Source organism: Podarcis bocagei, assembly GCF_964188305.1.
Source record: "Podarcis bocagei genome assembly, chromosome: Z".
Classification (NCBI taxonomy): domain Eukaryota; kingdom Metazoa; phylum Chordata; class Lepidosauria; order Squamata; family Lacertidae; genus Podarcis; species Podarcis bocagei.
Window position 1 is genome coordinate 24051354 of NC_138140.1, and position 14236 is coordinate 24065589.

The 14236-nt window shown below is 44.5% G+C and overlaps 1 protein-coding gene across 4 annotated transcripts in view; it reads right to left on the reverse strand.

The window, feature by feature from the left end:
- Positions 1-14236, reverse strand: part of LOC308578439 (ubiquitin carboxyl-terminal hydrolase 12-like) — a 51133-nt gene that overhangs the window by 16755 nt on the left and 20142 nt on the right. For 3 of the 4 annotated variants that reach the window (XM_081178819.1, XM_081178821.1, XM_081178820.1), the window contains exons 3-5: positions 7166-7379; positions 5356-5570; positions 504-580 (exon numbers count right to left, since the gene is read on the reverse strand). In XM_081178819.1, the coding sequence (XP_081034945.1) occupies positions 504-580; positions 5356-5570; positions 7166-7379 (506 nt within the window). Of the gene's footprint in view, positions 1-503; positions 581-5355; positions 5571-7165; positions 7380-9224; positions 9309-14236 lie in introns of those variants that run through there. The other variant, XM_081178822.1, reaches the window with a different exon arrangement.

Genomic DNA, 14236 nt, shown 5'->3' on the forward strand with positions numbered 1-14236 from the left:
CCTTCAGATATCGGGCAGTATAGAAATTAAATTAATAAAATAATAATAATAATTGACTTGCACAAGTCACCAACATGCTTGCTATGGGGACTCTGGCTTTTCTCCCCACCCCACCCATCTGTCAAAATTTAGAGGATATGTTCCTTGGGGAAGGATACAACTTTTTAATGACATCACTCAGTAAAACAGTATTCATGGCGACCTCCAAACATTTTGGACTATGACTCCCATCAACTCCAGCTAGCACAACCATCGCCAAAACATCACTGGCTGTTTCTAAACAGAGGTTGGATTGTCACCTGCCAGGGATTTTTAAGTTGTAAATCCTGCACTGCAAGGGATTGGTTTAGACCCTTGGGGTCCCTTCTAACTCTTCAATTCTAGGATTCTATGATCCGGAGGTTAGGAAAAGGCTCCTGTAAAGTGTCATATATTGACAGCATTACACAAGTGCTTATCTGGGAAGCTCTTGAGGTGTTTGGGTTTTTTTAAAAAAAAAATACCTCAAACAGTGTGTTATTGATGTATTTTGTTCCACATCAATTGAAAGGTCCAGGAAGTCCTCATCTTTGCTGCTAACCTTGAAAAGAAAAAAAGAGGCAGGGTAAGTGGAATAAAAATAAGCAAGTTTAGAAATGCTAAAACATAAGAAAAGTCTACTGGATCAGACCACTGGTCCATCTAGTCCAGCATCCTATTCTCACAATGGCAAACCGAGTGTCTGTGGGAAATCTACAAACAGGATGCGAGCACAAAAGCACACTCCCCTCTTGCAGTTTCCGGCAACTGCTATTCAAAAGCATCACTGCTTCTGACTGTGGAGGCACAGCACAGCCACCATGGTTAGTAGTCATGTTCCAAGTTTAAGAAAGAAGACATCTTTAATACAGGCAACTTCCGGTTTAGGCATGTCAGAATAATGTGCAATCGCGCACACTGCCAAACCGATTGCACACTGCCAAACCTGGAGGTAGCCCCCAAACACCACAAAAACATCATGCAAAGGGACAGAGTGGGGGCAAGCGGGCTTATGCAAACTCCGCCAATGCACACAGAACCCCCGCACAGAATGAGGATTGCCTGTACGCAAAAGGAAGTATGAGAAGGGGTGGCCACAGAAGCAATGAAAAGTGGTAGGAAGGGGAGCACCAAACAGGAGTGCCCAAGAATCCTTGGCAATACTGCAGAGAATGATGGACACGGCTCTTTGATCTCATGCAGTCAAGCATCATTTGACACCCAGCATCCTCTCGCACTCATAAATCAATACCACAGCTTATAATACAAATTCATATGCTATAGATCAACTTTCCCCAACCTGACAGCCTCCAGATACTGACTGGGGCTGACGGAAGTTGTAATCTCAAACATCTGGAGGGTATTAGACTGAGGAAGGCGGCTATGGACCACTGGCTTTCTATTAATGGGTTGCAACCCCCAAATTAGTCATGACCTGACCTCAGTAGGGGCATACCATTCCACTAACATTTTTTTTTATTAATTTTTTCATCCTTATTTTTTTAAAGAGATAAACAGAAAGCCAGGGAAGAAAGGAAGGCAAGGAAGAAACAGACAACAAAATTACGTAACATAACTCTCCCTGCCTCCTGCAAACCCCAGGGATTGTAGTTTGCTCCCCTGCCACCACACTACAATTCCTAGGGTTTTCCTGCAGAGAAGGAATGACTGTCAAACTGGTATGTCTGCAGTGAGAAATAAAGACAAGGAATAATTAAAAGATGCTAAAGAATCAATGTTGAGCCCCATGCTGCCTCTTATTGCCTCTCTTCATATACTGGAGAACATGTTGGATCAATTGCTGGACTTCAACTCCCTTCATCCCTGACTAGTTCCCCTCCCTGCTGTAATAAAACTTCCATGCTCAGAAGCTATTGTATTTTAAATCTGGTGCTCAAACAAACAAACAAACAAACCAGAAGGCGGGCTATTGCCCTCACGGCCTGATGTGGGCTTCCTAGAGGAATCTGTGTAGCCACAATGGGAAGCTGCAAATGGGTTCCAGTCTAAGCTTCACATTGCTGGTTGGAGTTAAAGGTTTCAGGTCTGAAAAGGTTGAAGACTGAAAAGGTTGAAGATAAGAGCATAAGAGGAGCTTGCTGGATCAGGCCAAGATCTAGTCCAGCATCCTATTCTCACAGTGGCCAGACAGGATTCTTGTGAGAAACCAGCAAGCAGGATCTGAGCACAAGAGCACAGTCCCTTCCTGTGGCTTTCAGCAGCTGGTATTCAGAAGCATTGCTACCTCTGTGAAGGTAGAGCACAGCCATCATGGCTAATAGCCATCAATAGGCCTTGCCTCCATGAAACTGTCTATTCCTCTTTTAAACCCATCCAGGCTGGTGACGATCACCGCCTCTTGTGTGAGTGAGTTCCATAGTTTAACTATGCACTGCATAGGAATACTTCCTTTTATGTGTCCCGAATCTTCCAGATAGCTGCTCAGCCTCTTCTCAAAATAAGGGGCAGTTGCAGGCTACATGTAGTTTCATCCACTCAGAACACCTCCCCATATAAAATGACAATCTAAGCAGAACACTATTTGTCCAATCAGCAATTCCACTGGTGCAAATGGAAGCCTTCTTTCCAGTGCAAAGGCATGTGCAACTTCCCCCATCCGACCCAGGCAGGGACTGCAGCTGGGCATGGTCAGGTTTAAACCCCTCCCCACTACTCCCTTGATTGGCTCTGAATTCAGCTCACCTGTGATTGCTATTTATATTTTAAAAAACAAACCATTCACACAACTGTTAATTGTGTGAGTGGGGTTATATTTAGTTTGGCCTTTGGAAAGCCTTGCATTGGCGACAGGCAATTGCCGCAGAACCAAATTTTCACAACCTGCGCCATGTCGGCTGAGAAGATCCCTTTAGAATGGAGCAGATATCAAAACCAATGCTATTTTTAAAGCACATTAAGTTTAAAAGCCCACTCGAGATTCCCCCCTCTGCTTAGGACTTTACTTTTCCGAAATAGGTCAGGATCTAGAGAGCTATTTTAGGAGTCCCACACACGTGCGCATGCGCGCACACACACACTGCTTTGGAAGCTCATCTCTTGTTTTCAAAGGCAATTCACCATATAGCAGAAGGGACTCTTTGAGAAACACATCCAAAGCAAGTCATGTAGTTCCTTGGATGCAGGACATGCTGACTGACTGGATTTGTTCCAGGAAACGATGCAAATTAATGGCTGGCTGACTTAACTGGTTCCTATTTCAATCTTCTTCAGACTGAAATGCATCTTAAGAAGAGCCCTGCTGGATCAAGTGAAGTAGATTTTCACTTCAAACCTGTTTCCAAGAGTGATAAGGCAGATGTATCAAGAAAGTCTAAAGTATGGTGGCAAAAACCAGCAAAACTGATAACACTGACTGTTCCATATAGCTGCCATGGCTTACAGCCATTTGTCTACTCCAGCCTTTGCCCGCCTGGTGCCCTGCCTGGTGCCCTCCAGATATTTTGAACTACAATTCCCATCAGGGTATCGGCTGCAGCTGATAGGAGCTGCAATCCAAAACATCAACAAGGTATCAGGCTGTGGTGAAAGCTACTCTACTCCTTCAGTCTATGGGGAACTCACGTTAAATCTCCCCTGGTTATCTTAGACAGGTGACATCCACACCACACATTAAAGCACATGGCTTTCAGTTCCCAGAATCCTGGGAGCTGTGGTTTACTCTTAACAGATCTGAAATACAAAGCACCATTAACAAGTGGCATTTTCCAAGCTTCTTCGCGGGGAGTCATACGCATGAAATGTGCTTTAAATGTATGGTGTGGATTACCTTAGATTCCCCCCCCCCAAAGTAGTCAACATATTCATACCTTCTTATTTGACTCATTTTTTCATTTTGTTAGCATACTAGCCATGAAGCTAAATATACAAGGCCTTTGCTGGAATACCTAAGACGTGCCACCAATCACCTAGCTTGATGGTCTTGGTGTTACTAGGCTTCTGGAACCTGCTTTTTAAAAAATCACTCATCCTCCCAAGCTTTTGGAGTTACAATGGTGCCTCGCAAGACGAAATTAATCCGTTCCGCGAGTCTCTTCGTCTTGCGGTTTTTTCGTCTTGCGAAGCACGGCTATTAGCGGCTTAGCGGCTATTAGTGGCTTAGCGGCTATTAACGGCTTAGCGGCTTTAAGAAAAAGGAAACAAACTCGCAAGAACTCGCAAGACGTTTCGTCTTGCGAAGCAAGCCCATAGGGAAATTCGTCTTGCGGAACGACTCAAAAAACGGAAAACTCTTTCGTCTTGCGCGTTTTTCGTCTTGCGAGGCATTCGTCTTGCGAGGTACCACTGTATCTGATTGTTCAAGGTCTCTGTGTAGTTAATGGCCATTGCAAAGAAAGTTTGCTTGACACTTTTCTTTTAACTTTTTTGGCGGCTGCTGTGTTCCTTATTTTATTTAAACTGTGTTTTATTGGTTAGATGTAGCAATTGTTTTGTTTAAATATTATTTGTATCCCATTATGGGATCCAGAATGAATGAAGAGCACACTTAAAATGTAATAAAACAGGTAAGACCAAAGTTATCACCATACTAGACTACCCAGCATTTACCACAGGGATGGAGAATGTTTTTCAGCCTGAGGGCCACATTCTATTTGGGCAACCTTCTGGGGGCCACACGGCACTGGTGGGTGGTGCCAGAGGTGAAGAAGGCAAATAAATAAATGTGAATTTCTAGCATTCATCAGGCAAGCATGCTAGGACACATTCTAGCAAAGCAAAAACACTCAAGGATGGTGAGAAGCAAGTCTGGTAATGGATGTGGCCTAGGAAGAGTTCTAAGGACCAGATGGAGAAGCCTGGAGGGCCAGATTTGCCCCCCCCCCTCACACAATGAGGTTCTTCACCTCTGATCCAATACTGACACATCACACTTCTTGCAAAACTGCTTTCCTACATCATTGTGGGACCTTGTGCCCCTCCTGTCTGGTATCCCATAACAGAGTAAATTATTGCAAACAACACACAATAAAAACCCCTCCTCTGTGATCGTGAGGAATCAAGAAGTGAAAAACAGGCATGCACAGGAGGTGGTAGCATAAGTCTGAATCACACATCACCAAGGGAGAGTGGTCACTGGGTGACTTTAGTCCAGTTATAGTCTCTCAGCCTAACCTACAAGGGTTATTGTGAGGATAAAACTGGGAAGGGGAACCATGTATATCACCTTGAGCTCATTGAAGGAAAGGCAGGACAGAAATGAACAAAAAGAAAAGAAGTCATACTCTGAGTAGGCCCACTAAAATCAATGGACCAACATACTCTAATGGCTTGTTGTTGGATAAGGAAGAGCTTTGGGGGATTTAAAGAACAACAACATACAGATTCACAGGTAAGACATCTGGTTTCATTGGTTAGTGTCCCCTGGAAGATTTCATGGACCCAAGTGTGGTCCACCTTCTCCCCTTTGCTTCTATTCCGCAGCTTGCCATTTTGCTTTTCCTGCTTCTTCTCATCTCGTAGTAAGTCAGCAATCCTGTTCAGCAGGTAGTTCAGTAATTCATGTGCGTCCTGTTGCATGGTGTTGTTGAAGAGTTCTGGCAATGAAGATATGCAAGACAAACAAAAGGAAGGGCGATTAAAATGCTGTTAGGTCACTCGCAGCGTACAGTTTCAGTTACTTCTAAGATGAAGTAAGGTGGGGTAGAAGGGGGTGAAATGCACTGCGTAATACTGTTCCTCTTAATCATGCCACATGATATTGGTGCTCCACTCTGCCTCATTAAGTCTGGAGAGTTATTTAGAGACCAACAATGGACACAAGGCTTAGGTAAGACACAGCTGGCTGGCTGAGGCACAGAGCGTTTTTAAACTAAGCTGGATTGATTGCTGCATGTATTTTTATATGCATATATTAGATCTAGCAGAGAAAGTGCGGATCCACTATGGAGATTCCCAGCACTAAGGCATATAAAGTCTTAAAGAACTTAGAAGCAGGATACCTAGCATACCACTTCCCCTCAGACATTCCTGGCCAATCGATAAGATCTTCAGACAAAGCCTTGATGGCTATACTGAAGCCCCTGGGATGCTTCCCTGTGACACCTAGGGAGTGGGTCTTCTTAGTACGGGCACCAATCTTCTGGACACCCTCCCAAGGGCAGAAGGTGGTGGACACAGTAGTTACTTCTAAATGCCTCTTGAAAACACACTCCCCTGTTTCAGCATTCAATATCCAGGCTGTACGCTATTGTTCACAATATTAGTAAAAGGGAACAAAGTATTAGAAGTTGCTATCTGTTGGCTGTTGTCTCTTAATTTAGTTAATTTTGGCATCATTTTAATTTTCCAGACTTCCATTAACCACTCTTTCAACACTGGATATGTACATTCATGCCATCCCTTCAGGATCATAAATTTCAGCACTTGTCAACAAGTGTCATATCAGCAGCTAATTTCCCATCTCAAATATCCAGGTAATGGGCAGGATCCAGGCTAAAGCAGCTGCACTTAAGTCCCATTTATTTCAACGGAGGACTAAGCCATGGCCACCTTGTCCCATTGATCTCAGCAGGATCTGAATTATAAATAGTTATAAACAGTTCTAACTTATGTTTTATTGTGGGTGTGCATTGGGAGGAGTGAATAACAAAGCAAACTGGAATGAATTGGTGAGTGGCTTCTTCTCTCCTGCAATGAGATTAGGACCCCAACAAACCTTCTTACATCACTCTGCTGTTTTTGGCCTTTTCTGTCCCATACATGTCCCATTCTTTCTTATAGATTTCTTTTTGTTATTGTAAATTGTTTTAAACTGTTCTTACAGTTGTGCTTTAATATTGTAACCTGCTCTGGGACAATAGGGTGAAGGGCGGGTACTTAACAACAACAATAACTTGTTTGTTTGTGGCTCTCTCCTCCTTGTTTAATCGCCACAACAACCCTAAGAGGTAGGTTTGGCTGAGAGGCAGTGACTGGCCCAAGATGGGTTTCATGGTCAAATAAGGATTTGAACTCTGGTCTCCCAGATTCCAGTTCAACACTCAAACCAATACATCACCCTCTCTGCACCCCCCCCCCCATCTCCATGTTCCTCTAGGAAGCAGCTCCCAAGCCACTAAAGTAACACCTGAAAGGCCCCCAAGGATGCATAACACTGAAGTGGACATGGAGATTTAAGAAGTCTAGTTACCGTTGTCTTTCCGCAGCTGGGAAATAAATTTCTTGGGAGGGATGACCCCCACCTTCATCTTTTGTGTGGCGATGTCGTTGAAAAGCTCTGAGAGGCATGTCAAAAGGGTTTCCTTTTTGTGCGGCTGGACCTTGCAAGCCAAAACCTTTTCCCGAAATGGACGACAAAAGTAAAGTGCCTGCAGAACAGAGTTGCAATAGCAGGTATTGCCAAACTAAATGAAAGAAAGCCGGGGGCGGGGGGAGAGAAAGAGAGCAAAAAAAGAAGAATTTTTATTCAAGGTCTACTAAAATGGGGGGGGGGGGAGGCAAAAAGTACCTGAACTAGCTGCAGTGAAAGGGCATGAGGGAAATATGCACAATGCATGTGATTTCATGAAATGGGATGGAGGCTAGCTTTAAATTATCTGCTTACCGGATTGACCCGAAAATAAGCCGCACTTGCCCCCCAAATTCTGACTGTGAAAAGTTAAAGTGTGGCTTATATTCAGAACCGAGCGCTGCGCTCCCAGCTTCTGGCACTACTGCCCTGAATGGGGGTGGGGCAGCCGGCGCTGGCGCTGGCGCCGACTTGGGGAGGTAGAACCAGGAGTTGGTAGTGCTGGAAGTCAGGCATGCAGCGTGCGCGGAATCAAGCACTGGCACCGGTGTGGGGAGCAGGGCACCAAGACCGGCCACCCCCCATTCAGGGCGGTAGTGCCAGGAGGTGGGCCACACCCGCAAATTTTAAAGGTGCGGCTTATTTGCGGGTATGATTTATATTCGGACCAATATGGTATTATAACCATTATTATAATTATATATACTACAAGGCTTAGTTCTCCAACACCTAATAGAGAAGTACTCATCTAGTAATACTGTCTCTCTCTATGTGGCCTTCATCGACTTCAGAGCAGCCTTCGCCTCCATCTCCAGAATAAAGCTATGGGGAAAACTGGAGACTTCCACACTTGACAGACGCTTGCTATATTTAATACGCACAGTACATGAAGGGACCTTGCTAAAAGTGCCATGTTCCCTCCAGGGCCATCTATCCAACGCAATAGAGACCAAGAAGGGAGTCAAGCAAGGATGCATATTGGCCCCATCTTTTTTCAATTTTTATATAAATGATATGATTCCCCACCTCCACAATATGAATTTCCACCCTCCAAAACTCACAGGAAAGCATATTCCAGTGCTGCTTTACGCAGATGACGCAACAAGCCTCTCGAGACACTGGCAGCATATTGCAAGGAGGGTCAATTGGAGCTCAATTACCAGAAAACCAAAATTGTGGTTTTTGCCAAGAGGCTCAAACCACGTGCATGGTGCATCAATGGTCACAAGATGAGCAGGTCACCTGCTTCAAATACCTGGGTATAGCCCCACATTCATCGGGAAGTAGAAAAGCCCACGGTGACTATGTTGCAGGGAATGGCCACAGAAGCACAAATGCTATCCTCAGATACCTCAGGTGGACACAATATACCTGTAGCCCTCAAATTGTTTGAGGCTAAATTGATTGCACAGCTGTTATATGGTGTTCTACAAGTTCCTAAACATGTCTCCAATGCTACCATACGTCTTGAAACTGGATTCATAAGAATCGAGGCCAGAGTGTGGCTCACCACTCTTAATTACTGGTTGAGACTATCTTTCTTCCTGAGTGGCCTTGCTCCCCTGACTATTAAGGATGATTTCCAATCAACATGGAAACGAGCTGTGAAAAATAACTACTCTAGGCTTCAACACAGAGATTTTACTTGACATGGGGCACGAGCAACCTACAAGAAACATTAAACAGCAAACAACCTAAAAGAAACATTAAACAGCGTGTGGAAGACACAGAATGCCAAGCTGGCCTAGCCAGGTCCCAAAAATTTCTAATTAGTGAAACCAGAAGATACCTCACCTCCCAAATGCCATACAGTCATACCTCGGGTTACAGCTGCTTCAGGTTGCATTTTTTCGGGTTGCAGACCGCCAAAACCCGGAAGTACCAGAACAGGTTACTTCCGAGTTTCAGCGGTTGCGCATGCGCAGAATCGCAACCTGCGCATCCACTGTATATAACCAACCTTGAAATCTCAAAACAGTGAAGGGCTTTCACTCTGGCCTGTTGTCAGGCCCTCCCCTCAGCCATTCAGGAAGGCCGTTATAGGAAGACACCATATGAGGAGAGGAAATGCCCATGGGGCTCCGGGCAGCAGGAAACAACAGATCATGCCCTTTTCCACTGCCAGTACTATGTAGACATACGAGCCAGATCTATCCTGCCTATACTGCACAAATTCCCAGGATGCACTGAACAACTCAACATCTCCCTACTACTCCAGGATGAAAACCCAGATGTTACACACTCAGTTGCTAGACTTTGCGCTGCCATGATGGATATTCGCCCAAGGATGGTTTGTGCTAGAAACCGGTCCTAAACTGAAGGCCCATATTGCAAGACCGATATTCCCCTACGCTCCACCCTTATAGTTGTTTTAACTGCGTATCTTTTAGTTTGTATCTGTTTTAATTAACAATTCTTATTCATCAACTATTTTATTCATATGTTTCTCTTATACTGGCCTGTGACTGTAATAAAGTTTATTCATTCATTCAATCTTCGTTTTTAGAAATAAAAAAATGTTATTTTTTCATTTAGGCCATGGATCCCTTAGCAATGACAGACTATGTGTCCTCCTCCTCTTGGTACTCACTTAGTAAATCACATAACTGTATCCTATATTTTTTTCCCTGGAAATTGTGACAACTTACTTTTAAAAAACAGTTTTTCTTTATCCCCCACCCCCCGAAACCGATTCATTATTAAAATTCAATAAAAATATATTTCAAAAAACGGGAGGGGGAGGGGGGGAAGGGCAGCTTTGTTTTGGCAGCAAATGTTCTTGCTACCTATTATTCCCCTCCCTGAATGCCCCTTGGAACAATGCAACATGAATGCACAACAATATTCCAAGGGGGGGGAATGGGGGGGGTTAAGTGTGGGTAGTAGCTCCCATAATGAAACCAGCAACAATAGAAAAGGTAAAGGGTGCAGCTGTGTGTGTAGCATCAACCCCCTCCACAATTTCAAACCAAGAATTCTCAAGAGAACTTTTGGCTCAGGTCTAAAATTAGATATCCTGTGATCTTGAAAATAGTTCCATAACAGCTGAGCAAGTGGGGAATAAACATTTTTGCTAGAATCGGAAAGGCTAACCTGATTGCACAGATTGTGGCAAAGCACCTGGTTTGTGGGCAGAAAGCCACAGGTCACAATCTCTTCTCTCCCACCAGCTGAAGGAGGTAGAATAACAGAATCACAGAACTGGATGGGAACCCAAGGTCAACTAGTCAAATCTGCTGAAGGGGCAGGGAAAAAGGAGAGCCCTGCTAGCCAGTGTAGAAGCAACTGCTGGCTAAATGGACTTATGGCTTGACCGTATAATTCAGTCTCATATGCACACTCTCAGAGGAGGAGGAGGAGAACTCAGAAATAAATAGCACATACTGTGGAAACAAAGTCATTGGTGCAACATTTAAAAATGCTAGCTCTGTTAAACAAGTTGTGTTTCCCGTTTTGGTTGGCCTTCCTCAACCTCATCCTGATACACTTATAAGATTTAAAACGAGGAATTCTAGCGTAACTTGTAGAGGCCTGGGTGAAGACAATCCCCCCCCCCCTTGTAAAGCTTTGTGATGTGGTTTGGCAGAGAAGGGGAAAAAACCAATTGTCCTGCTAGATGCCGCTCAAGAGGGAGCAGACGCAATGCTCTTGCCGTGGGTTAAGACTAGTAAGCAGCTAGCTGGCTTGTGGGGAGGGCAAAGATTGTGGTTTCTGACACACAGTGGTACCGCTGAGAATACCCACCTCTCGCCCCAAAACATGAAGCTGATATGATTGCTCCAAATAATCAAGCAGGCTGAGGTTTTCCCTCTGGGCCAGCTTATAGTGGGGATAGGTGGGTGGGAAACAATTCAAAGTTGCTGGTGTTTGACAGGGAAAGATGCCTTTGGGGGCAAAATGAGACATCCAGTTCACATTTCCTGTTTACAAGGATATATTGGCAATGTGCCGGAGATAGCTAGAAGCAGCTGTTTTGCATCTGTCACATTTGAAGGCTGTCTCATTTCATGGAAAAAAGGAGGATAGGGGCTGATGAGATACAGAATCTAGCAAGGAAGGATGCATCCTGGAGTGCTTGACCCTCAAGCCACTGAAGAATTAGATCCCTTTCTACATCAACAGAAGTCAGCTTGCTAGTTGTAAGAACTCTGCATACGGCACTTTCATCCCTCCCCCAAAGACACTGCCAAACATGTCACAGCATGATGGGTCCTTCACATCATCTGCTGGGCCAAGCTGAAGGAGGCCCCAACTGGAAAAACCCCATTGGACAACACTCCAAGGTCACAACAGTGGTGGAAAAATAATGCTTGCCACCATCCCTGCAAAAGAAAAGGTCTAAGACCAACAGCTCATCACAGAACCATCAGCTGCCTTAGAGAAATGTTGTGGCAGTTCCTACCCTACGGCTACTGAAGGCCTGCATGCTCCAACAGAAATGAAGGACCACAGGCCAGGGAGCACACATGGCAGCCTGTGGTCGGGGAATACACATATCACCAGCTCCCAGTTGGCGTGAGAGGCCTCTGTGGGTCTTTGTTTTATATCATGTATTTGTTTTAGTGTTTTAATGTTGTGAACTGCCTTAGTTGCCTTGGAAGAAAGGTGATATGTAAAAACAACAACATACCACCGAATCTCCCCTCCATTGTCCCTGTTGGTAATAAGTGCTCTGAATGAACATAGCCAAGCGGGGCGGGCAGTTGAGCGCCCCCCCCCCGCAATCAAGTGAAAATAGAAATACTTAACTGACCAATCACGTTGGTTCTGCCCCCACCCCAACAAAAGTCCTGCCCCTTCCTAACAAAAATCCTGGCTACGCCTATGGTGCTCTGTGAATCCTGTTACTGCTTCCCTACCAATCTGTTGTTTTATAATTAGGGCACCCTGGAATAAAAGTGAAAACTGCAGCATTTCTGTACTTGCGAATGAAAAACTCTAACTTACTAGATCATGCAGCCAAATAATGTGTGTGAAATGTATTTCATTTAATTAATTAATTATTTCTGCCTGGAGTGATTTTGCTGGTGCATGATTTTCTAGCTGTGGCATCTTGAGTTTTCAACTTCCAATAAGGGTCCTAGAGATATAAAAGCATGCAACTCCAATAGAAGATTCATGCTACCCAGTGCTAGGCCAACATATCTACCCTGCCCAACAATAGACATTTGTACAGAGTGCCCATACATAGAGTGCACAGATCCAATAAAGCCCCTCAAACTTGGGGAGAGGGGGGGGAATCTACACTTGCCCAGTCATTTCTAGCAATGAAGAAGTTTTTGTAAATTGACAAAAATAAGGAGCTGGTTCTTTCAGACTGTCAGTGTAATACAAATATTAACGTGTAATACAAATATTTTAGCGCCATTAAAAGTATTTGCAGGCTAGTTAACTTATTTAGAACCTTTCTTTTCTTGTTTTTCACGTCTGAAGGCTTTCCAAACAGCGAGCAGTAATTCAAAAGCACACAAAGACAACAATAAAAGTACAGCACCTAATGTTCTATAGCATCAAGCAAACTAAAGAACATAAATATCGAAAAGGTCATAAACAGGTTTTCACTTGACGCAGAAAAGACATCAGTCCTGTTGCCAGGCAAGCCTTCCTGATTCCAAGACTGGGGAATCACAACTCATAAGGCCCTGTCATGGTTCAACTCTGAAGGTCAACACCAAGGGTGATAATAATACTGTGTGTGTATAAGACCCCGTGTATAAGACTATTTGGGGGGACTACAATTTAAGAAAATAGGGGAAGATGGCTCAGAGTTGTTGAGCTTCTTTTGGGGGTGATTGCCCAAAGTTATTGAGCTGGGGGGGGGGATATGCCGATAATCACTCACCCAACTGACAAACACTACCAATCACATGTGCCACAGAACACACAAAGTGTATGCCGGCTCGCCACCAGAAGCCAGCAACCGCACACCCACTTGCCACTGCGGTAGCAAATCCGCAGCCCTTGATGCAAACAAACATAACCCATCCGATTTACACAGCAACAGCTAATCCAAAGCAGCCCTTGCAGCAGACACTATTCACCCACCCAATCGTCGCTAACAAACTCCTCCATGTATAAGATGACCCCCCCCCATTTTTAACATTAATTTTGAGTAAAAGAACTCGTCATACACGGAAAAGTACAGTGGTACCTCAGGTTAAGTACTTAATTTGTTCCAGAGGTCCGTACTTAACCTGAAACTGTTCTTAACCTGAAGCACCACCTTAGCTAATGGGGCCTCCTGCTGCTGCCGTGCCGCCGGAGCACGATTTCTGTTCTCATCCTGAAGCAAAGTTCTTAACCTGAAGCACTATTTCTGGGTTAGCGGAGTCTGTAACCTGAATCATATGTAACCTGAAGCATATGTAACCCGAGGTACCACTGTACGGTATCTAGATATAGATATATACCTATATAGATATATAGATATATATTCATTCATTCTAGGCATAATATATCTAGGCAGGTTCACGCAAGAGAACCTGCCTAGATGTATGTACACTAGTTTCAACATATTATAGGTAAAGGGACCCCTGATCATTAGGTCTAGTCGTGGCTGACTCTGGGGTTAAGGCACTCATCTCGCTTTATTGGCCGAGGGAGCCGGCGTACAGCTTCCGGGTCATGTGGCCAGCATGACTAAGCCACTTCTGGCGAATCAGAGTAGCGCACGGAAACGCCGTTTACCTTCCCACCAGAGCAATACCTATTTATCTACTTGCACTTTGACGTGCTTTTGAACTGCGAGGTTGGCAGGAGCAGGGAGCGAGCAATGGGACCTCACCCCGTCGTGGGGATTCAAACTGCCGACCTTCTGATCGGCAAGTCCTAGGCTCTGTGATTTAGCCCACAGTGCCACCCGCGTCCCTTTTCAACATATTTAGGGACTTACAAAAGTAGAAGCAGTACATTAGAATGAGTTTAGAAATGGGCCTGCAGCCAGAGCAATTCTTTTGATCTGGCAAGATGTGA